General features: G+C 45.9%; 1 protein-coding gene across 6 annotated transcripts in view; it reads right to left on the minus strand.

Annotated features, from left to right (window-relative positions):
• Positions 1 to 18,626, minus strand: part of TNFRSF11A (TNF receptor superfamily member 11a) — a 58,144-nt gene that overhangs the window by 1,289 nt on the left and 38,229 nt on the right. For 5 of the 6 annotated variants that reach the window (XM_039230549.1, XM_039230547.1, XM_039230546.1 and 2 more), the window contains 3 exons: positions 18,492 to 18,605; positions 14,152 to 14,204; positions 12,077 to 12,839 (listed from right to left, as the gene is read on the minus strand). In XM_039230549.1, coding sequence (XP_039086480.1) covers positions 12,077 to 12,839; positions 14,152 to 14,204; positions 18,492 to 18,605 — 930 coding nt within the window. Of the gene's footprint in view, positions 1 to 12,076; positions 12,840 to 13,242; positions 13,305 to 14,151; positions 14,205 to 18,491; positions 18,606 to 18,626 lie in introns of those variants that run through there. The other variant, XM_039230550.1, reaches the window with a different exon arrangement.

Genomic DNA, 18,626 nt, shown 5'->3' on the forward strand with positions numbered 1-18,626 from the left:
GAGAGACAGCGAGAGCAAGGGAGGGACAGAGAGGGAGGGAGACACAGAATCTGAAGCAGGCTCCAGGCTCCGAGCTGTCAGCACAGAGCCCGACGTGGGGCTCGAACCCACAAACCGTGAGATCATGACCTGAGCCAAAGTCCGCCGCTTAACCGACTGAGCCACCCAGGCGCCCCTTGGCCAGTCTTTAATTAACGGGCCTTTTGGAAAACAAATAGAACGTTCAACTGTTAGGGAACTTGCTACTCTCATTCTTCATCTATTTTAAAGACTGATACTCTAGAAACGTCCCAGGTGGAAAAAAGGACCATGAACCAAGTAGCTGCAGAAATGTCCCAACACTTAGTATCGGAAACAGAATCTTTCATTCTGACGAGAAGAGGTGAACATCAAAATGGCTCCTCACCGTTAAATTCCTCATCTTTTTTTCTCCTCTGCTGTGACCCAGCTTTGTAACAATTTATACACATGAACTTTCTATCACCACTCCACAGATGAGATTTCCCCCAAATTTGGAAGCCATGTTTGGATGGCCTGACTAAAATACCAACAGCCTACAGGAAATCCCTTTGCGGAGCCTTCCCTTCCCCCACAAGATACCTCCAGGGAAGCTGAGATGGAGGCCCAGTGACCCATGAAACTATAAGGAGATTTAAAATGTGAGCAACTTGGGGCGTCTGGGTGGCTCAGTTGGTTGAGTGGCCAACTCTTGATTTCAGTTCAGGTCATGATCTCATGGTTCTGGAGTTCAAGCCCTGCATCACGCTTCATACTTGAAGCACAGAGCCTGTTTGGGATTCTCTCTTTCTGCCCCTCCCCTGCCTGCTCTCTCTCTCAAAAATAATAAAAACTAAAAAATAAATGTGAGCAACAGATCTAAATATCTATGACTTATGCTATTTCTCCTATAGGCAGTCTATATGTGGTATGTATTTCAAGATGGGTAGTGGTGGGGATTTATTTGCCTAATAATCCCCCAGGCAACACAGGGGAAGCCAGCTTGTGTTTCCATTCACTTGCTAGCTGGATGGCTCCACGGTCTCCATTTCCTCTGAAATATTCCAACCATGCTCATAACATACAATGTACTCTACGCTAGTGGTCTCCTTTCTAGTATGTCTATGCCTTTCGGCTCCCGCCATTTACTAAGTTGGTTCTCAGTTCTGTTTTTACCAATTGAATTAGTAAATATAATTAACTATTTCGTAAAGTGGTGAAATATAAGTGTGATAAAAAGGGGAAATGTTGGGGCGCCTGGGTGGCTCAGTTGGTTAAGCATCCAACTTCCGCTCAGATCATGATCTTGCGGTTCGTGGGTTTCAGTCCCGCGTCAAGCTCTGTGCTGACAGCTCAGATTCTGTATCTCTCCCTCTGTCTGTTCCTCCTCCGTCTCTATCGATTTCTCTCTCAAAAATAAACATTAAAGGGGCGCCTGGGTGGCTTAGTCGGTTAAGCGTCCGACTTTCGCTTGGGTCATGATCTCGCGGTTCGTGGGTTCGAGCCCCGCGTCGGGCTCTGTGCTGACTGCCAGCTCGGAGCCTGGAGCCTGTTTCAGTCTGTGACTCCCTCTCTCTCTGACCCTCCCCTGCTTATGCTCTCTCTCTCTCTCTCCTAGAAATAAATTTAAAAAAAAAACATTAAAATCTTTTTTTTTTTTAAAGGGAGAAACGTTTCTGTAAACACCCAAGTGACTGCTTTGCAAGGACCCAAATAAGAGGCCACGACAGAGAGACAGCTTCAACAAGCTGCTGAATTGGTGCAGTGGTATAAGAGAAACATTGAGAAGAGAAACAAAACAAAACACATGAAACGTACAGAAGGATCTTGCACTCAAATTTGCTTTGCAAATGTCTGTAATTTCTCATTCCACACTGAAGACAGAGAAAGTGGAAATTAAGAGCGTGAGGTTACTGTAAAAAATGTCTGAGGAAACTATCAACACCCAACACAAAAATAGCATGAACGTTATCTGTTTTAAATTTTAAAAGATATTTAAGAGGGACTTCTGGGATGGCTCAGTCAGTTGAATGTTGGACTCTGGATTTCAGCTCAGGTCATAATCCCAGGGTTGTGGGATCGAGCCTTGCATCGGGCTCTGTGCTGAGTGTGGAGCCTGCTTGAGATTCTCTACCAGTTCCCTCTCCTCAATTTGCGCTCTCCCTCAAAAATATTAATTTTTTTAAAAGTATAATTTTCTCAGTATAGCTCCTTTAGTCTGTTGTGACAACATCAGTGACTGGGTGATTCTATTGTTCTTCAGTAAAATATAAAACTACACAGAGGGCATCACTAGCCACAGTGTGATTTATGGTTTTGAATTTAATCTCCCATCTTCTTTGTCGTCTTCATATTGAGATTTATCTACTTATGTCATGGTATATACGATTTCTCCCGCATTTTAAATTTTATTTCCCAACAAATCATCACCACGAATCCATTAATGTTTACCTTCCTCCTTGTCAGAGTGTTCGGTTTGTCTGAGCTCAAGTAAAAGCCCATGTTTTATGATCTTGAACATCAAGATTCTGTTTAATTATTCACATGAAGAGTTTTATCCCATGCCAATTGCCTCATGGCAAACAATATCTTTGATTTAGAAACTATATTCTGTTTTCTTTCCCTTCCTCCCTTCCTTCTTTCCTTCCTCTTTCTTTTTCCAAAATGGAACTCGAATCCTTTCACCCAAGATATATGTAAACATTTCAGAATCTTCTGATTCATAGGCTGGATCAAGAATATTATTCTTTGAGGGGAGGTGGGGACAGAATGGGGGGGGTGTGTGGACAAGACCTTTAAATTCCTAACAATTAGGATATAAAGAAAAGTTATCTAGAAAGAGTATGAGATTCTCAAATGATTTTATTCTTCGCATGTACTTTTTCTTTCTTTTACCCAAAGTAATGACAAAAACCACCTTTGGTTAAGTCAAGCCCGGTTCACCCATGCTGACGTTTTTGAGAGTAAACTGGTACAGACTGAACTTCCTTAAAAAGCTTTACTGACTTGTCAATGACAGTAAGTGGGCAGAGCCATCTTCCCAGGCATGTGACCTGTGCAGCCACATGGGGCCCTGCGCTCAGAAGGCCACACCTGGTTTCATGCTCTGCTGTCACCATCTTAAATTCCTTATTAACTTCTGCACATGGATACCTCGTGTTTTCATTGTTCAGTGGGCTCTGGAAATTTATGTAGTGGGTCCTGAGTTGGCAGGCAGCTCTTAGAAGTATCGCTCTGGGCGGGGGGGGGGGGGGGGGGNGTAAGCACCTGGGTGGTTCAGTCGGTTAAGTATCCAACTCTTGATTTCGGCTCAGGTCACGATCTCATGGTTCATGAGTTTGAGACCCACGTTGGGCTCTGCACTGATGGTGCTGAGCCTGCTTGGGATTCTCTCCCTCCCTCTCTCTGCCCTTCCCCCATGCATGTGTGTGCACTCGCTGTCTCTCTCTCTCTCTGAAAAAATAAATACACTTAAAAAAAAAAGAAGTATTTCCCTGGGGTTTCCCCCCACACAGATGCTTTCCTTTAGCATCACTCTTTTTGGAGGTAATATCTTGTAGGTTGGACGTCTTTCAATATTGCTGAAGTGTTTGTGGATCTAATTTTCTGTATTGATAAAGAACTAAATGGGGCGCCTGGGTGGCTTAGTCGGTTAAGCGTGCGACTTTCGCTTAGGTCATGATCTCGCGGTTCGTGGGTTTGAGCCCCGTGTTGGGCTCTGTGCTGACTGCCAGCTCAGAGCCTGGAGCCTATTTCAGAGTCTGTGTCTCCCTCTCTCTCTGACCCTCCCCTGCTCACGCTGTCTCTCTCTCTCTCTCTCCTAGAAATAAATAAAAGTATTTAAAAAAAAAACAAACAAACTAAATGTTCAGTAAAACACTAAGCTGCAGAGGCTACCTTCTGGTGCCACTAAAATAGAGATCCCATGATATGTTTCCACAGTAACAACAGTAATGGAAACAATACCCCAAGTCCAGAAATGCTGAGTGCTCCCTCCGTGCCCGGCGGGCGGCATAGCGTCAACCAGCCCGCAGCCACCCTGCGTGTGAGCCTTACACGTTTGCTTCCCCCTCTCCTAACACTGCTTCAAGGATAGACACTGCCAAACAGCCTTCTTTTCTCATGGCTCATCCGGATACCGACTCACCTGCCAGGCATCTAATTATGTCAGCGTCAGCCTGGTGCTGTAGTCCTTGAAGAGCAGAAGGTGCCAACTGGTGACTAAAGCGATGAGGTTTCAGTGGCTGCCTGAGTACGAGAGAGTGAGCAGTGGGCAGGGACAGAGAGAGCAGGGGTCTGGAAGCGTCCGGTCTCGCTCTGCTCAGCCCTCCCTCCCTGTGGGATTTGGGACAGGCCACCTAACACCTCTCCAGATTTCAGTCTGCTCGGTCTGTGAAAGGGGAGTCAAGTTTCAAGCCCCGGCAGCCTGGCAGGTGCGGCCGGAGAGAGCAGCTCACAATACCTGTTACACGAAAGAGTGAGTGAACGGGTGGATACCCGCAGGATGGCACGAGGGTCAGCCGAGAGGATGGATCTGAAACTGCTTGGGAAACAGCAGAGACTCAGGCTCAGGTGCACCGATGGCGCTACGACTCCTGGAACGTGGCGCCAGTGCACGTGCGACTTGCAGGGAAACAGACTGGGGAGATGTGCCAGGTGCTTATGTTATTTTCCAAACCTGTATTGTTGGAAGATCTCAACATGTCTTGAAGACAGAGAAGGCACTTCCCTCTAGAAAATCCAACCAACTTCTGTTTTCTTCGCTGAAACAATTCATCATGACGGCCGTCACTGGTTTGAACCCTCATCTGTACAGTTCTACACTAACCCTCCACGGTCTCGTTTCTCCTCACCCAAGTCAGCTCTGACTTGCCTGGAGCATGGGGGCAGGTCAAGGTCTCTTCAGAAGGAGCTGGTAATACCCTTATCCTGTTATACACCTCAGTCCTGAACTATCCTTCTCCATAGCAATCATCCCTTTTAGGACAGAAAGGTTTTATAGGGCTATGCAAGCTGACCAGAGAGGGCAAGGCCCTGGGATGGCAAGTCAACAGGTGACCACGTCAGCAAGCCGCGTGACATGTGGGTGCGGTGGGGCCCCCTTTTCAGCATGGTCGTCATGGCTTCTGCGGTTGATATCCGCCCCTAAAGGGGTAGCTTCTTCCAGTGAGTGCCAAGGAAAGTCCCAGATTGTTCTGCTGTAAGTGGGGGTGGGGGGGCAGCTGAGGGGAGATATGAAAAGGGGGAGGGCGCCTGTGTGGCTCAGTCAGAGTCTGACTCTTGATTTCGGCTCAGGTCATGATCTCACAGTTCACGGGATGGAGCCCCGTGACAGGCTCTGTGCTGACAGTGCGGAGTTTGCTTGGGATTCTCTCTCTCTCCTTCTCTCTCTGCCCCTCCCCTGCTCGTACTCTTGACCTCTCTCCCTCTCAAAACAAATAAACATTAAAAAAAAAAATGTAAAGGGAAGGATGGCGTAGATGAGGCTTATCCAAGATGCCTCACAAGACTTTTAGTCTCTGTTGAGCCTCCAGGAATACAAAGCAAAGCAAGGGTCTGTCACCCCCTTTTCCTTAACTCTCGTCGGCTGCCTTTCCGACAGCTTTCCCCTGCTAGGCTGCCCCTGGCAGTGACTGCAACTTTATTTCACTTGAGGAAAAAGATGGGGTTGGAGGCCCAGGAAAGAAAGAGCTTCCCTCACAAAAGAACCAGTGATGATGAAACTAGCACCTTCCTAAGACAACTGGCAGAAGGGAGACGACTCCTAGTGAAAGTAGCCATCACTTCCTGTGCAGACCCTAGTGCCCCTTCCTGTGGAACCTTCTGGGCCTGGCCTGGACACTGCCCCTCGCTCAGCATCACTCAGAGTAGCCAGCTATCCCACACCTGTGTTTGCCCTTATTTGACAGCACACTGAAGAGTCCCCACCACAGCAAGCAAATGAAATCACTATCAATGGCACCCACGTAATGGCAGCAGAGCAGTGGTTTAAGGTACAGGCTTCATGACAGACAATCGGGATGTCACAATAGCCTACTCATCTCTCGGGGCGCCTGGGCGGCTCAGTCAGTTTAGCGTCCCACTTTGGCTCAGGTCATGATTTCATGGTTCGTGAGTTCGAGCCCCACGTCGGGCTCTGTGCTGACAGCTCAGAGCCTGGAGCCTGCTTCAGATTCTGTGTCTCCCTCTCTTTCTGGCCCTCCCTCGCTCATGCTGTCTCTCTCTCAAAAATAAACATTTAAAAATTTAAAAAAAATAGTCTACTCATCTCTCAACACAGGCAGCTGGGAATTGTATTTGAAGCTACCTAAAAGTGGGATTTGGGAGCCAGAATGCCATGAGAATTTTTAATTAAATTAGAAATTTCAAAGAATTTCTAATATTTAAAATGAATTGGTTCAGTTAACATTAATATTTCATGTGACTTAACTAGATTTCCCAGGTAACTCGAGAGAGTTAAGAATAGCACTGAAGTCAACAGGAACAACGGACAAAGTGTCCCATCATGATCAGAAAGATGTCTCCACATTGTAGACATGTGTCTACACGTGTCACATGGCCAGCCCCACCAAATCTCTATTTCTTGGGCAGAGAAAACAAGCTTCATTTTAAGAACTCAATCTCTAACAGGATTCACATTTTTAAGCAAGGTAATACACACTCCTCTCAAAAGCTTATTATGTTGTTTAAAATGCATAACGTATGAACACTGAAGCAGAAGAACTATAGCAAACAGTACCACCCAATTGTCATGTAGATTTTCTTCCAAAGAACAGAACTAAAAATATACGCAAATACACTCAAACTACCCAGGCTACACGGATTTCTTTTGGAATTTCTTAAAAACTTATTTTATACTTAACCCATATGCTTCTCATGTGATTTTCCTTTTTATGGAAATGTAAGCTCTGTTTTAGGCATTTGGAAGAAACGGAGTATATGATGATAAGGGCAGGGAACCAGTATTTAATAGTTCCATTCTGAATCATGCTTGATAGTTAGAATGGCTTACGAATGAAACTCTTCCAGAGTGAGCCCCAATAGAACTGAGGGAAAGCAAGCAGGAGCGAATTAAAGTATACAGTGAACAGATTTTTCATATATTTTGAAATAATGCATTGACTTCTAGCACCAGTGAATATTGACCAATAAACAATCTTAAAATGTCATTTTTACCTTAACAGACTCACTGAGCTAATACCTGCCTTTGCAGAACTTAGCTAAAAGTGCAACCCAAGCTAGTGGGTGGCCTTCCAACAGGAGAGAAAAGAAAGTTAGAAACAGAATTGTCCACTGGGGGCGCTTGGGTGGCTCCATCAGTCAAGCGTCTCATGGTTCTTGGATTCGAGCCCAGCATCGGGCTGTGTGCTGACAGCTCAGAGCCTGGAGCCTGCTTCGGATTCTGTGTTTCCCTCTCCCTCTCTGCCCCTCCCTCACTTGTTCTCTCTCTCTCTTTCTCAAAAATAAAAAAGTAAACTTAAAAAAAAAAAAGAAAGAAATGGAGCATTGTCCATTACCTGGGGGGAGCGGAGGGAAAGGGAAGAAAATTGAGGTAGGAAAGCCTTTTTTTGTCCTTTCAGGGTTGAACTGGATGATCAAGAATAGCCATTTCAAGACAGGGGGACCCAGGGATGGGAGAAATGGGGTCAGGCAGGTGCCTTCCATCCTCCAGTGGCCCTGGCTCCCAGGAATTAGACTTGGTGTATCTGTGCCATTTGGATGAACCAACTCACCACTGCCTCCTCTACCCAGGGCACTGAGGTCTGTCTAGGATAATTAATGCCAGTCCTTCTGCCCCCTGCCTGGCCTCCAGCTCCCCCGAACAGACTGAAGAAGTCGAAGGCAGAGAGTGAGCTTAGGAAACAAACAGGGAGGTATGGCCTCTTGTTCTCTAGTTACTCATGACTGGCTGAATGAATGAACGAGCCGAACACACTGTGACTAAGTCACCTTGGGAGAGACTGGGAAGATCAGATGTGGCGGAGCTCATGGAAATTCCCACTGAATGGCACGGCGGCCTGGAGACGGCTTGTTGATAAAGATGTGGGGATGCTGGGCTCCGTGGGAAGGACAGAAAGTGCACAGAAGGGGCGAGTGGCCGTACAGGCAGCATGCCTGCCTACCCTGTTCAGAAGTAGCATCTGAGCTGCATCTTGGGAGGACAGGAGGAGTCGGCACTCTGGGAAAAGGGACAGTGCACAGACAGGGTGGCTACAGGAGAGTGAGGGGTATTTGTACTAAAAGGGGCCGGCTTTGGCCAAAACTGAGGGGGGTGAGTGGGGGAAGGAGAGAGCAGGCTGAGGTGATCCCAAGTTACTGATTTCTTCAGTCGTCCATTCCCTCACCTCAGTCCCTACTTGCTCTGCAAGCTTTCCCAAGTCTTTGTGGCTCAGTAGGCTCTCAACAAAGATATGATAGAAAAACCAATATAGGGGTGCCTGGGTGGGTCAGTCAGTTGGGCATCCGACTTTGGCTCAGGTCATGATCTCACGGTTCGTGGGTTCGAGCCCCGTGTCAGGCTCTGTGCTGACAGCTAGCTCAGAGACTGGAGCCTCTTTCAGATTCTGTGTCTCCCTCTCTCTGACCCTCCCCTGCTCATTCTGTCTCTCTCCCTCTCTCAGAAATAAAAACAACAACAATATTAAAAAGAGGAAAACCAATATGTAGCTGGTGTTCATTAATAATCGCTGTGGACCCTGTAAATAAACAACTGTTTCCAGCTCAAAAGTGGCCGAACCAAGTAAGTGATTTCAGGGGCCAAAAGCAAGTCACCAGCCACTACGGACACATTATTCTTTTTTTCATAGGAAATAATTTTCTAGACACAGTGAGAATTCTCCAAACTCTAGGTGATAGGATTTGTAGCCAAGGTAGCCACCATTATGTCATCAGGATAGTAATTTAAGAAGTAAATTACAAAGTGGTTATAGAAGACATAACAAAATGTTTGTTTTCCCCTTATGGGCCTTTGCTAACAATTCTCACAGTTCTTAAAGAGTTGTAACACTGAGGGGTGCCTGGGTGGCTCAGTCGGTTGAGCCTCCTACTTCGACTCAGGTCATGATCTTGTGGTTCATGGGTTCAAGCCCCACGTCAGGCTCTGTGCTGATGGCTCGGATTCTGTGTGTCTCTCTCTCTCTGCCCCTCCCCTGCTCGTGCTGTGTCTCTCTCTGTCTCTCAAAATAATAAACATTAAAAAAAGAGTTATAGCACCAAGAAAATAGCTTTAACACTGGATATTATTCTTAAAAGTTACACTTGTAGAACTGTTTGGAGAACCATCATTCACTTCAAAGGGATGCTGAGGGTGAAGGAGATACTTCCCCTACTGAGGAAGTGCCCAATCATGTCATTGTTTCCAGAAACCACTGGATTTGGTTGTAAGTTTTTTTTTAATTACTTTTTGAGAGAGAGAGAGAGGGAGAGCATGCAAGTGGGGAAGGGAGCAGAGGAAGAAAGAGAGAGCATCTTCAGCAGTCTCCATGTTCAGCAAGAAGCCCGATGCAGGGGTCATTCTCATGACCGTGACATCATGACCTGAGCCAAAATCAACAGTTAGATGCTCAACCAACTGAACCACCCAGGTGTCCCCGGAAGTTTAAAAAAACAACAACCCACATATAAAAATCTAAAACCCAATAAAAAAGGCCACCTCCTTCAAGTCTCCAAGAGTATAGTGGCTTTTAGGAGATCAAATAGAATTAGACCCCCCTCTGATCTTTCACTCAAGCTCCACTGTCATTCACATGTTATATAGAGCATAAATTATGACAATCCTTAAAAAAAAAAAAAACAATAACGAGGAAGTGCTATTTTGACCAGAAACCAGAAGGCTTGTTCATGCAGAAGCAATTATGGAGAGAACAGCGCAGCCTCAAAAATCAGTCTGGCTGCTGCTTCCCCTCAGGCTAGAATGAATTTGGCCCTCTTGCTGGCATCCACAGGCAGGCTCTCGATGGATGTTTTGCATGGCTAAGCACCAGATGAACAGAGAGAAGGCAGTGTAAACTTTCTGCAAATTAACACCACTTAGCTGATGACACGCTTTTTTTTCCTTTCCTCCATGCCTAGCTGTTTAGTGCTGGAGAAAGAAATGATAATGAAAAACAGACTAGGGCATTGTTTTAACTCTTTACAGGAGAGCACAGGTCTTTTGGCTTTGTGACACTAAGAAAAAAAAATCTCTTTAAGTTTGACCAACATGGGGCTCCTGGGTGGCTCTGTCAGTTAAACACTCGACTTCCGCTCAGGTTATGATCTCATAGTTCAGGAGTTCCAGCCCTGCATCAGGCTGTGCACTGACTGAGCCTGGGAAGGCTTGGAATTCTCTCTCTCTCCCTCTGCCCCTCCTCCACTTGCACTCCCTCTCTCTCTCTGTCTCTCTCAAAATAAATTAATAAACTTTAAAAAAAATAAACAAATTTGGCCAACTCCTCTTCCAACAATCGCTGAAGGCTTTCACACAGGGGTAAACGTCAGCTTCCTGGTGTCACCAACTGAGACACTGGTCTGCCTGTGGCAGCATTACTGAGACACGGCCAGGGCCACAGTCAGCTTTGGCTCCCAGCGCCCTACAGTCCAAAACACTAGTGTTTTGTATGTCTCTACGACCGACGGGAAGAAGATTAACCACTAAAAAAGAAATAGAATTATATAAACGAACAGTAGAGCCAAACTTTTAGTTGTGGAAATTCCTTAAAATCTTAATCTTGAGGTCTTCTGAAGGAAGAACACATCAGTTCTATGAAAATATCCCCAAACGCACCACCTCCTTTCAGTCTGAGAATTGATATTATAAAATTTCCCCACCAGCCAATTTGTGTAGTTACAGCAAAACCACAAAGCTTGGAAAACAGATGAAAGTACACTGTTCTACCAAATAGCCCAGGGGCCATCGCCAGCATGAGGCAGAAGACACACTGTGGGATCTAGCTACCTCAGGGTTATAAAATAATTCAAAGACCAGCTTCTAGTACTACTCTAAATAAAGAGGCAGGAAAGAGAAAGAAAAGACATCCAGGATAAGGATGCCATGAATGGGCCTTTTTCTTTTTGAGGGTGGGAGGAGTCTGTGAATCCCACATATATATATATGTGTGTGTGTGTGTGTGTATAAATATATATATATATATTTTTTTTAAGTTTGTTTATTTGGAGAACCATTAGGGGAGGGGCTGAAAGAGAGGGGGACAGAGAATCCGAAACAGGCTCTGTGCTTAAAGCAGAAAGCCCAATGCGGGGCCCAAACACACACACCGTGAGATCGTGACCTGAGCCAAAGTCGTATGCTCAACCGACTGAGTCATCCAGGCACCTCCTGAGAAGCCCTTTCAATGGAATATATCCATTTATTCATTTTTCTGGAGAGAGTGTCTATAGCTGTCAGAAAACTCTCAAACAGATCCCTGACCCCCCATGTGGGAGATAATACCCAGAGCCCACACCATCAGCAGCAAAGTTCTTCATAACTACATAATAAAACAGACGGTGTTTTAGCCTTGTGAAAAAAGTTGTAATATTATAATTGGTGGGCTATTCGTGCTCACGCAGTGATGCAGCGATAAGTCTCTATCATGATTTTAAACTGTAAAATTATCCTCCCGGTCCCATAAATATGTTATATGCAGTGGTCATAAAAGGGGCTTCTCATATAAAGCATGAAAGGACATTTTTACAGCATCATTAATTTGGTATAGAACCAACGAGCTACTCTCCATAAATATTAATTAAGGATTAAGTAAACAATGTGTGTCCGCTGAAAATTACAAAAGCTTTCTCAGGGGAGATTTGAGATTTGGTTGTTTTGAAAACATAAACAGAACCCAGAGCTCTGAGAGCACGCCTTGACTTCAGCCAGCCCCAAGGTCATTCCTTCAGATGCTCGATGCTGGGCATGGGGCGTGTGTAAATGAAGACAGCCCCAGGGGCAGAGCATAAAGCCACGCGGCAGTGGGCACAGTCCCAAACCCAACATGCCGACTGAGTCCAGACCCACCCTGCAAAGAGGTCTCTCGGGAGAAAGCGTGTGATGAGTGGAATTTCCCCCAAGCTCAGAAGGGAGAGACGGAAGATCACTTACCAGAGGCAGGTGGCTGGTCCCCGGAGGGGCCTCCGGACCCAGGGCCCCCCCTCACTGCGCCAGGAGGCCTGACGTCGGCCCCATCCGTGGGCTGGCCGGTGCCATCGGCGGCTTCTTCCGGGGGGCGGCCCATGCCATAGGCGCACTGGGGCAGAGGTCCGCTTTTCGGGGCAGGCGTGGGGGGCTCCGCGTCCTCCGCAGGGGGGCTTCCGCAGCCTGCGTAGCCCTCTGCAGAGCTGCAGCTGGCCACCCAGCGGGGGCAGCTGCCGCCCTCCACTTGTTTCTGCCAGTACTTTTCAGGGGCTGTGGGGACGCCGTCGGTCCTGCACAGGGGCTCCGCGAAGGTGCAGCTTTCAGAATCCACCATGCTCTCTGTCCCCGTGAAGCACTGGCTTAAACTGTCATTCTCCCCCACCTCCAGGGGCTCGGGGCACGGGGGTGTGGCTTTGCTGCCAGGCCGAGTGAGGGGCAGTGAAGAGTCCGGGGTCGGGGAGGGCCTGTCTACATATTCGTCTTCCATGGGCATCCGCCTGAAGGGGTCCCCCTCCATCTCGCTGACCAAGGGGAGCATCCCCGCGTCTTCTCCGCGTGCACAGGGCCCGCCCCCCGCGCACGCACCCCCACAGATGCCAACACCGTTGGGACAGCACATGTCCTCAGGAAACACCTTCTCTTCCAGAGTCAGCAGTAAGACCCCTTCACAGATTTCACGCTGACTAGAGGCTTCCATATGAGCGCTGCTAAAATTGGTGCCTGAGGACTCCTGCGGGTTTCGATGCAGAAGGCACAGGTGTTAATACCCGGACTTGCTAGAACATGTTCCTACTACACACGGCTGAGAATGGCTTATAGTCATTATTTCCACCCTAACAAGTACAAATGGACCACTCACTCTGGCGCTTTGCGTGTGTCATTTAAAATTAGAGTGGGGGAGAACCCGAAAGTGGAATCCAACCAGAAACAAGGGAATCAAACTGCATCTCCCAGAAGTAGCACCTTTGCACCCAAATGAGGCAAACAGCTAACTCAACTCAGAACACAGGGTTTTGCCCATATACATTCGATCTAAGTTTTTGGTTTTTTTAAAATGTAAACAAATAATGAATTCTCACTAGTAGCTTTGTGTTGTGCTGTGGTACGGTTTAGTAATTCTGAAACTACTTTCTGTGTGTTCTGGAATTGAGCAAATGAGCAATTATGCTGAGAATCTCTGGAGCCAGCTTTCATCCTGTTGGGAGTGGAGAGGGAAGATTGAAATCCAGGTAAGGGAAAGACCAAATGAATCCTATGTGGTTGGGGTTGGAATTGGGAAAATCAGGATTAGCTTATGGTTTAAATTTTATATTCTTTATACCTAACACAAGAGACCTAAGAGACAGAATTGGATAACTGAAGACTATTAATAATTAATAGCACATGTGGATAACACTCTGTACCTCTATTACATTTCTTGATTTTGATAAAGGCACTATAGTTATATAAGAGAATGTGCTTGTTCTTAGGAAATTCACCCCGAAGCATTTAAAGGTATAGAGCATGACGTCTGCCTTTCACTCTAACATGGTGCACGAATAAAAGCACACACACACATACGCACACAGACAGCAAATAATAATGCAATGTGATAAAGTAGAAGCAATTGCTGGGTCTGAGTTTAGGGCATGTGGCAGTTTTTTTTGTGTACTATTCTCACTGCTTTTCTAGAATTCTGATTATATCAAAAGTTACCAAAATAACTATTTTCAGTCACTCTGGAGTAAAAGGAAATGGCAGCTTTCCTCCTCAGAGCCTGTGCTAGGCGAGCAAGACTGGCACTAGCAAACAGCACACCTGATGTCTGTGCACAGAGGTGAGGCATGGTGTGAAATGCAAAAAACAAAAACAAGAAAACAGCATTCAGGATGAGCAGTCCATGGGCTTCGGGTGATCCTGCACCACCATCCCTGGGATTGGAGGCTCCGCCCCTCCAGGCTGTTCCCCTTTCCCAGAGGGGGCTCAACACTTGACTACTAACAGCTATGTCAGCCTAACTGTGAAAAGTACGGTAAGGGGCCACTTAAGACTTTGAAATTTACCTTATTTCCACTTAGGCGGCGGCAAGCCTCATTGACCCAGTGCCACAAATTAGCTAGAAAAACAAAGTAAAGATAAGAACCTCATATTATTATTTCCTCTAATACAATATTCTTGACCACTCTGTCAGCTGAGTGGGTCTCTAACCATAGTCCTTCACAAGTCTTTCAGTGAGAGATCCTGAGAGTGAAAACATTAAAAAAAAAACACAACCAATTCAAAGACTCCTCCTACCGAAACCCAAACTTTCTTTTCTTTTACACAGGTTTAATGACAACAAAACAATGGTTTTCACACATGCATTGTAGAAATCAATCTTATTACGTTAATATCTTACATTTCTCTCTCTGTGTCTATCTAGGCTGGGATTTCATGTAATTAGAAGAAACATTATGTGTGTTTCACTGTTTTCTGGACAGAGATTCACTTCTACACACCAGATTTCCTCTGGGAGTATTCTGTTCCCTCTTAATTCTGTTTTTTTTTTTATATATATTTTTAAATTTATTTCTAGGAGAGAGAGAGAGAGAGAGAGAGACAGCGTGAGCAGGGGAGGATCAGAGAGAGAGGGAGATACAGACTCTGAAATAGGCTCCAGGCTCCAAGCTAGCAGTCAGCACAGAGCCCGACGCGGGGCTCAAACCCACAAACCGCGAGATCATGACCTAAACGAAAGTCGGACGCTTAACAGACTAAGCCACCCAGGCGCCCCTGTTCCCTCTTAATTCTGAACTATTGTAACATGCAGGAATGGTCTAAGTGCCCTTCATCACGGTGACTCTTTTTAAGAAAAGATAAAACATTTAATTACCAATGAGTCCTTAATAAAGTAGATCTCTGGATTCTCTTATAAAAAAAACAAACAGATATTTCTAAACTGTGGTTTTGGTTAGATTTAAAAGATGGGCTCCATTCTGATTTTTGTGTTTATGGGCTAAGACCGTTGTTTTTCTCTTTTAAGAGAAAGGGCTTCTAGACCGAAACCAGAACTCTCTGATCTCCACAAAGCCAAGTATCATGTGCAGTATCATGTGCTAAAGTTTGAATCCCTCCAGGCACACTGGGAGCTGGAGCTGCTGCAGGGACTGCGGGGGACCTCCTTCCCTTTGTTAGTTTTCTTTGACTACAAGGGAAGGATGGGTGGGGCTGGGCGCTGCGGGGGGGGGGTGGGGGGGCGGGGATGAAGAAGACACTGGTCTGGGCCACTGCCTTGCCAGTACCCTCGCTCAAATGTTCATACAATACAGGGAAACTGCACGCCAAAAGGCTGTGTCAGACCCCACTGACTTCCAGCTGGCCCCAAATCCATAAAATCTATGAATTTATGCTCTACAAAGATAAAATTTTACCCCACCTCAGCTGACTTTGATGGGGCAGGGGGCTGTCCATTCTCTACTAGAAGATAATCATATCATGATAATAGCGAATGCTCCCTATTACATGACCTTGTCTGGTCCATTTCACTTCTCTGAGCCTCAGTTTCCTCATCATGAAACGGGAGAAACACCAGCGCCTACCTCATGGCGCCGTTGGGATTTCATGAGCACGTGTAAGATGCGTAAGCGTGCTGGCACGGGATAAATATTCAATACGTGTCAGTTATTGCAATCACCTTTGTTACTAGTTTCGTGGCATTTCTGTAGTTTTGAAATTACACAAAAATAAAGTCGCCCCAAATAAAAGGAAACCTATAGCTCTTCCTCCGAGGGATCAGTACTAGATAATCCCAAATGGTACTAAGAAATGATATTTGTGTGCAGAGGTGGTAGTCACAGTTACTAAGATAAGCTTTCTCCCGGATGACTGCAAAAGCCCTCCTAACTGGTGTGCCTGCGTCTACTCCTACTGCACCCCCCAAGTTGTTTTCTATCTACAGCCAGAGGGCTGTTTTCACTGCTCTTTGCTAAGGATGAGGAGCACACTCGCTAACCACACGTGCAGCACTCCATCATCTGGCCACGCCTCCCCGTCCGATTTCATCTCACACTGGTTCTCTTTCTGCTCCGGCTGCACTAACCTCAACTAATCCCAACTGGCTTTCAGATCTCAGCTCCTTGTCTCCTCCGGGAGACCCCTGCTGGCCCCAAGGTCAGAGGACCCCCTGTCATCTGCTCACTTGGAGCTCCGCAACTTCCCTTTCAGCACTCAGACTCACTGTGGGCCTAACCCTGCCTGACCCACCGTGGGAGCTCAGTAACGAGCCCCCAGCGCTAGTCCCGTCCCTGGTAGCCAATAAACATGTGCCCCATGAACAGATGAAGAGAAAGCCAACAAACAGCTCTAAATACTGATTCAGTAACTGGTAGACTCATCGTCCTTCTCACTGAGAAGATATGGCAGTAAGAGATTATTACAGGGACAAAAACTAAAAAAAAAAAAAAAGATCAGAAATCTGTTTATCTCACGTAAACTCCACAAGTGACCCTCACCATCTGAACATGCATCATTCAAATCCCTAGTTACTGGGTTGCTAGGGAAGTGGAGCGGCATTAAATAAAAATATTGAATAATGAGTAGACTCTTAAAAAAAGGTCATTTAACGCTGTTGTATACTTAACACAGGCATCCTTGAACATCATTTTCCATCTTTAAGAGCTTTTGATTGCCCAGTGTTTCATTAAGTAACGTGACGTTAATGGAAATAGCAACATGTACGGCGTTTCATGAAGTCCATGCATGTGATATGGGAGAACTGATCAAATCACAGTGAAGTGAGGTGGGCGTGCTAAACACCTGAGCAACTGAAAATAGAAAAAGGTTGGTGGGTCAACAGGTGCTCCAAGAGAGGAAGGTCTGGCCACGAAAGCATGAAGAACTGTCTCAAGAAATTCCTTCTTGGGGCACCTGGGTGGCTTAGTCGGTTAAGCATCCGACTTTCGCTTAGGTCATGATCTCGCGGTTCGTGGGTTCGAGCCCCGCGTCGGGCTCTGTGCTGACTGCCAGCTCAGAGCCTGGAGCCTATTTCAGAGTCTGAATCTCCCTCTCTCTCTGACCCTCCCCTGCTCATGCTGTCTCTCTCTCTCTCTCCTAGAAATAAATAAAAATATTTAAAAAAAAAAAAAAGAAAAATTCTTTCTTAAAAATTACTCTCCTTCACCTTTGCAGTATAGAAGCCAAATGTGATATAAGGCCAAAAGGCACTATTGATTGTTCTTGATACAAGATAACCCCTGATTATTCCTTCTAAGAATGGACACCTGAATTGTATTAAAGATAACTTATTTTCATATTTCAAGGTAAGACACCAATTAAAACTTTATGTCCATTTACTGGCACATTTGTCTCTATTTTAAGTGGGTGCGTTAAAAATGTTGGTATTCTTGGGGTGCCTGGGTGGCTCAAGCATCTGACTCTTGATTTATGCTCAGGTTGTGATCTCGTGGTTTGGGAGATAGAGCCCCGCAATGAGCTCTGCGCTGACAGCACAGAACCCGCTTAGGGTTCTCTTTCTCTCTTTCTCTTGCTCTCTCTCTCTCTCTCTGTGTCCCTCCCCTGATCACTCTCTTTCCCCCCTCTCTCAAAATAAACACTTTGGGGCACCTGGGTGGCTCAATCAGTTAAGCGTCTTACTTCAGCTCAGGGCATGATCTCGTGGTTCATGAATTCGAGCCCCACATGGCTCTGTGCTGACAGCTCGGAGCCTGGAGCCTGCTTCAGATTCTGTATCTCCCTCTCTCTCTGCCCCTCCCCTGCTTACACTCTGTCTCTCTCTCTCAACAATAAACATTTAAAAATTAAAAAAAATAGGGGCGCCTGGGTGGCTCAGTCGGTTAAGTGTCCAACTTCAGCTCAGGTCATGATCTCACGGTTTGTGGGTTCGAGCCCCGCGTCAGGCTCTGTGCAGACAACTAGCTCAGAGCCTGGAGCCTGTCTTCGGATTCTGTGACTCCCTCTCTCTCTGACCCTCCCCTGCTCATGCTGACTCTATCTCTCTCAAAAATAAATAAAACATAAAAAAATAAAAAATAAAAATTAAAAAAAAATCTTTTTTAAATGTTGGTATTCTTGGGAAAAGGCAACACATTCACACCTGACGATGCATGATCTATCCTATAAGAACACACAGCCTAAGACTCATCTGCTCCCTGAACCTCGCATATTTTGTTTGCTTACACATCAAAAGGCACCACGGGTTTTTTTGTTTATTTGTTTGGCCAGAGAACATTGAACTAGGCTTACAGTGTATTTGTCCTTATTTTAACTGCAACCAAGTCAAGGCACTTATTTTAAGCCAATCACCGGAGGCGGTCATAGGCTCTATGTACACCTTCCAAAGCATATACCCAGAAAGGTGTCTGCTTCCTTTAAGATTAATTTTCAAAAACCAGTGGAGATACAATACCTGTTACTGCTTTCCCTTTTTTCCTATAGTAAACACCAAAGCTGAGAGCAGCAACTAATGCCACGGATATGAAGAGAAGCAGAATAATTAAACCAGGCAAGTATATCTTGGACTCTGTATCGGAAGAAAATAAGA

The sequence above is a fragment of the Hyaena hyaena genome, unplaced genomic scaffold, assembly GCF_003009895.1.
Source record: "Hyaena hyaena isolate Hyena2069 unplaced genomic scaffold, ASM300989v1 scaffold_47, whole genome shotgun sequence".
NCBI classification, from domain to species: domain Eukaryota; kingdom Metazoa; phylum Chordata; class Mammalia; order Carnivora; family Hyaenidae; genus Hyaena; species Hyaena hyaena.